This window comes from Sceloporus occidentalis, unplaced genomic scaffold (genome assembly GCF_023333645.1).
Source record: "Sceloporus occidentalis isolate IW3139 unplaced genomic scaffold, rSceOcc1.0.p SCAF_4, whole genome shotgun sequence".
Classification (NCBI taxonomy): domain Eukaryota; kingdom Metazoa; phylum Chordata; class Lepidosauria; order Squamata; family Phrynosomatidae; genus Sceloporus; species Sceloporus occidentalis.
In genome coordinates this window covers 15,858,437-15,864,436 of record NW_028316984.1, presented here as the reverse complement: position 1 = coordinate 15,864,436, position 6,000 = coordinate 15,858,437, and the positions used below count along the sequence as shown (strand labels likewise).

The following is a 6,000-nucleotide window of genomic DNA, read 5'->3' as shown; positions in this document are numbered from 1 at the left end:
CACACCCTTTGGTTTCACTACTCTGGGTTGTCCTTTTAAAATAAAAGATTTTAGATTTTACCACTTGAAGTGCTCTGAGAATTCAGTCTGCTGGCGGTAGAGATGAAAGAGGACAAATCCAAGAATTTGTGCTCAGAATATGACAAACAAGGGTCAGGCACACAGCTCTGGAAAAAATGTATAATAACTACAAGCCTTGAAATCCAAGTCACGGTTGGGTGAAAATATTTCTGAAGTTCATTTTGATAAGAATGCATCAACAGTCGCAAAATCTGAATGAGAAACTGACAGTTTTGTCAATCCCTAATCCCTATAAGGATATTTTCAATGAAAAGCAGTCTCCCTCTGTCTCTCTCTCTCTCTCTCTTTAGACTCACCCTGCTTGCATATTAATTTTACTCATTTTCACAATCGGTAGCAATGACCAATAGATGGTGCTCCAGTATCATGAGCCTGTCTGACTCTCTGCACACTTCCTTGGAAATGCTTGTTGCTTCTTGAACAAAGGCAATGATTCATCCTCTGCCTTTGCTTATTTCACAATACTGAGTGGCTTTTTAATGACATGATTGCATACATTGCAAGCACCTCCCAGAAGGTTTCTCTCTGGACTTGTGAGGAAAGGAACAGAGGTTAAAAGAAAAAAGACAAAAAACCTCCTTGGGGGAACAATGGCGAGTTACATCCACCAGCTCTTCATTGTGGCTGCTGATTTAACATTTGCTTCGGCTGCCTCCTGTGTCCTTTACGGACTTGTCTGCGTGTGTCTTGGCAGTCTCATCAGCTTGGCAATCTTCCTCTGCTCCTTTGGGGCTGTAAAGAATGTGAAGAGAACAATTGACCAGATTGGGAATGCGATCCTGATGATGATTGCTAAAAGTACCCTTGGAGGCTTGCTTTTGAAGAAACTAGACCAAGTGGGGTTTGGAGTGCTGGAAGTGTACCATCTCCCAGAAAGAGACAAGGATCCTGATCCAGAGAAGGAGTGTTCTTCAAAAACCAAGGCAGCACAATTGCCAGAGGCAGAGGAGAAATATCAGAAGGTGATGCATGCCCGGACTGAGAGCCAGCTCTCTCTGAAAGGTACTTTCTCAAGTGGCTCAAGCTGTTTCTCTGGCCTGTGGTCTTGAGCTTGAAGAAGTGTCTTTTGGGATTACACCCCCCAATATTACCCTGCCGCTATGGCCACAGTCTAGCTCTTAGCATTTTTGGAGCATGACTCTGAGGATCCCCCAAGGATCCTGAGAATTCTGGGAGTCACAGTCCAAAAAGTTCCTTTGCCATGTGATTCTTACTCCTACTGACTTTTATAGAGTCACATTGGCTGCAGTTGGCACTTCAGTTGAAGCTGTGTATCTCCTAGACCTTATCCTTTAATGATTTTTGTCCCCCCTCCCCCCCGTTATAAATACATTGTTATATTCCCCTGAGTGACTAGATATGAAAGGCCAGAACTGGATATTAAATGATGTATTCTTTCCCATTCCATATTATATAGAGCTAGTGGAGAGTTACACAGGCATTGGGGTGCTAAAAGTCTAGTCCCCTCCTGAGCTATTAAACTCACAAGGTCACCTTGGACCAGTCACTCACACCCTCTTTCTTTCTTTCTTTCTTTCTTTCTTTCTTTCTTTCTCAGTCTGACCTTCCTCACAGTGTTGTTGCTGTGGGGATAATATGGAGAGGATGTACTCTGCCTTGAGCTCACTGGATGAAAATTGGCATATCAGTCTAACAAACTAACAAGCTAATAAGTATTATATCTGAAAAGAGGTAGAGGACACAAGGCATTATTATTATTGTTATTATTATTATCATCTTCTTATATCCTGCCTTTCTCCTATTATAAGGACTCAAGGCAGTGAACATGTAGTTTAAAATAATACAATTTAAAAGCAATACAAAAGCATTAAAATGTATAAATATAAAATTTTAGAAACAATGAAATAATTTTAAAAGTTAAAACAATTATGCATTTAAATTTAAAATGTATTTAAAAACTCTATACAAACCTTAAAATCTGAATTACACAGCATTTATAGCCCAGCCCTTGTCAGTTGGAAAAAACCCAATGACATCAAAAATATTTTCTCTGCCGCTGAAAGGAGAGTAGGGCTCTAGAGAGGGAATTCCAGAACCTGGGAGCAGCCACTGAGAAGCCCCTCTCTCTTATTCCCATCAAACAAGCCTGAGAGGGTGGTGGGACTGAGAGAAGGGCCTCTCCAGATGAGCTAAGCACTCTAGTGGGCTCCTAAAGGGAGATGTGGTCCTTCAATTAACCTGGATCCAAGCCATATAAGGTTTTATAGGTCAAAACGAACATATTTTATTGTGCCTGGAAATGAACTGGCAGCCAATGGAGCTGTTGCAACAAGGGAGTTGTGTGCTGCCTGTAGTCAGCTCCAGTTAACAACCTGGCTGCAGCTCTTTGGGCCAGATGACATTTCTGAACATTTTTCAAAGGCAGCCCCACATAGAGCACATTACAGTAATCCAAATGGGATGTAAGCAAGGCATGTACCACCATGGCCAGATCACCAGGAATGGGAGCAGTTGGTACACTAGCATTAACTGTACAAAAGTGATCCTGGTCACTGCCAAAACTGGGGTCTCCAGCTTAGAGCTGAATCCAGAAGTACCCCCAAACTACAAACCTGTGTTTTCAGGTCGAGTATAACCCTATCTAATATAGGCTGAAAGCCTATTCCTGGATCTGTCTTTCAACTGATCAGGAGCACCTGTCTTATCTGGATTAAGCTTCAATTTGTTTGCCCTCATCCAGTCCATCACAACTGCCAGGCACCAGTTTAGGACAGGAACATCTTCCTTGGAATTAGGTGGAAAGGAATCATAGAGCTGGGTATCATCAGCATACAGGTGACACCTTACTCCAAACCTCTGGGCAATCTCTCCTAGCGGTTTCATTTAGAAGTTAAAAAGCGCAGGGGACAAGACTGAATCCTGAGGGACGACACCACAGGCCAATGACCAAGGAATTGTACAGGAATCTCCCAGCACCACCTTCTGAGAGGGTCCCTCCAAAAAAGAATGGAGCCACATTAGGACAGTACCCCCAAGCCACTGAGAGATCCAGTAGAGCCAACAGGGTGCACTACCCCTGTCCAGTTCCCTGCGTAGGTCATCAATAAAAGTGGCCAAAGTTGTTTCTGTCCCATAACCAGTCCTGAAAGCAGACTGACATGGATCTAGATAATCACCGATGATGTGGCTGACTTGCTCAAGCTAAGCAGTTTTGTATCTGGCTGAAGCCTTGACTTGATGAATTTCTACTTCATTTCTATAATGGAAAAACATATAATGGAGGAACTATAATACAAAATAATACAAAAATCAGAGAACATCCAATAGAAGCCACAAATGAAAGACAAGTCTCAGAATGGTGTAAACATATGTGTTTTTTTTTTAAAAAAAAACCTTTCAGTAGAACTGACAAGTGAAAGAAACACATATCAAGATGGTGTCAGGTGATGCAACAATAAAGCATCAGTTCATAGCCATGGAATATGGAATTGAATGTGTGTGTGTGTCAAGGGCACACAACACTAGACAAGGCAAGGCTGAGGCTGACCCTCAAAAATGATCTGACAAGACACCCATATCATTAAGCCTCCTCACAAATTATCAGTCGGGAGTATACTAAATGACCAAGCACTGAGAAATATTAAGATACCGGTAGGTTTGATGTTAAGCCTGCCCAGGAATAATAAAAGCTGCTTTCAATCTCTCCTGTAGATATAAACATGGGAATAAGCTACACCTGGGTACACAGAGTCCCCTTCTAAATACATATTCTGCTTGTAAGAGTCCTTGTATTTAAGGATCACTGAATGATAACAGATGGGGAAAGTAATTATCTGCAAGGAGGCAAAATTAATAACAACCTGCCTGCCAAAGCTGAGTCCCTCTACCTTAAAACCATTCTTATCTTAAGCTATAACTCCTATTTATTCTTAAAAGCAGTGCTTGCAAAACAGTGTTGGGAAAAGTGCATGCGTGTGTGTTTTCTGTTTGATGCAAACTTGAAGTTTCAATAAGATTTTTTTTCTTGTTGGTGTTAGTTTTGTGCTTATTATTTGAAAGATGTAGTCTGAGTTGTTGCAGTTGATGCTTCATGTATCATGCTTATTGACTCAGAAAGACTTATCCCTTCTGATATCACTGGTGGACCCCCTAAGGTCTCAGACTTTGGCCCTGAAATCATAGGGTCAGGGATGTTACTCTGTGGGCAACCCTGCACACACAAGATTCCAGTTGCAGCAATGAACACACGGTACCTCCTGTGTGTGTTTGTATGTCTGTGCACTTTTAGCATGGTAGACTTGATGTTGACATACTTGCGAAAAGTCTGATTTACACTGAAATACACAGTACGATGTAGTTTGTACAATGTGGCTCAATAGGTTCAGTTTTTCACAGTTCATGCCCCCATACAGTCTGCTTGTGCATGAGAGAATAACTGCATCTGTTTAAAGCCCATTTTATATCCATTCCATTTTCATAGTGGTGTATGAATCTACTTATTTCCTTCAATGCAGCTGAGGCTCAGCTGGTTTGGTGAGTGCATGTTTGTCAATTGAGAAGAGAATAGAGATCTTTCTGTGCAACATGATTGCAACATGGGATATGTTAGCACTCCCACTCTTATCCGCCCTCCTGAATCCTGGTCCAGGTTTTGATCATTTGCTTTTAAAATCATGGCCTGGGCTTGTGGCTCTGAATAAAATAGGACAGAATACTATGAATGAGTTTTAATATTGTCAAATGAGATCAGAATGGCATTGCTGTAAAACTGGGTCAGGATATGCTAAGATCAAAAGTGTGCAGAGTTCTTATTACTATTTACTGGCATTGACACAAATGTTCAATGAGTCTGAACATGAAATGAAATGAGAACCCCACAGTGGGGCACAGCATGCTTGTTTAATAAAGCAGCTTAGCTTATCACGCAGAAACTGATTTTTATATATATATTTAGGATGAAGAAACCAAAACAATTTCCAAGCAAGCTAAAAAGATGAAACTTCACATTTATACTGTGATTATTTATTTAGCAGGCCATCATATTCAAAACATGTATTTTCATCATACAATTTTGCACTGTTCCTATGTAGAAGGGTGGCAGCAGCCAAATCATTCAGTTATTAAAAATCTGGAGGAATTTAGTTTCCAACAGATTTCAACCCAAAATTATGTTCTAAGGATTTAGCACCAATGAAACTTGGGGTGGGGGGATTCACTTCAGATCATGGAAACAAGATTACTCAAAATCTCAATGCAATTTTTTAATGAATGACAGTGGTGGAAGAAAAAGCTTCCCTTTGCTTTGACAATTTGTCTAGCTGCATATTGTATACTCCGACTGGCTGTGTCTTTCCAGGGTCTCAGCAGGGATACAAAAAAAAATATCTCTAAATCTCGATTTGTTGCATTATCCAACTCTTATGTGGAGTCTCCTTTGGAGGGTTTTAAACAGAGGCTGGATGGCCATCTGTCAGGAATGGTTTTATTGTTTATTCTTGAATGGCAGGGGGTTGGACTGGATGGTCCTTGTAGTCTCTTCCAATTCTATGATTTCAATCTTCTTGTCCTTGTTCTTGTATTAGGTTGTGAGATTTTTGGACATATTTTGATTGATCCTAGGGAACATCTGAATTCATAGTGGGTGCTATGATCTCTCCCATACTCCTTATTTTTGGCATTAGGAGTTTGTGCTACAAATGTTCTCTTTTTTGCTTTAGAAGAGTACTGTATTTAGATGACACTCTTTGGTCTTTACAGAAGCATAACATGAACTGAATGAAACGGTGTGTTTCCAGAGAACTCTAGGCAGTATTATATACACTCCCTTCTGTTCAAACTAGTTTTGCAGGTTTTCTGTAACATTTTGAAATCTTGCATCCCCAACAATCTGACTTGTACATAAATGGTAATAAGGCTTGTAAACCTTTAAGGCGCCAGTTCCCATCTGAGCTTGGAAGC

The 6,000-nt window shown here is 40.7% G+C and overlaps 1 protein-coding gene across 2 annotated transcripts in view; it reads left to right on the top strand.

The window, feature by feature from the left end:
* The first annotated feature begins 571 nt into the window (after positions 1–571).
* The window catches only part of LOC149313541 (uncharacterized), a 28,597-nt gene continuing 23,168 nt past the window's right edge, over positions 572–6,000 (top strand). For both annotated transcript variants that reach the window (XM_089519279.1, XM_089519280.1), the window contains exon 1: positions 572–1,083. In XM_089519279.1, the coding sequence (XP_089375405.1) occupies positions 672–1,083 (412 nt within the window). In that variant the 5' untranslated portion in view covers positions 572–671. The remainder of the gene's footprint in view (positions 1,084–6,000) is intronic.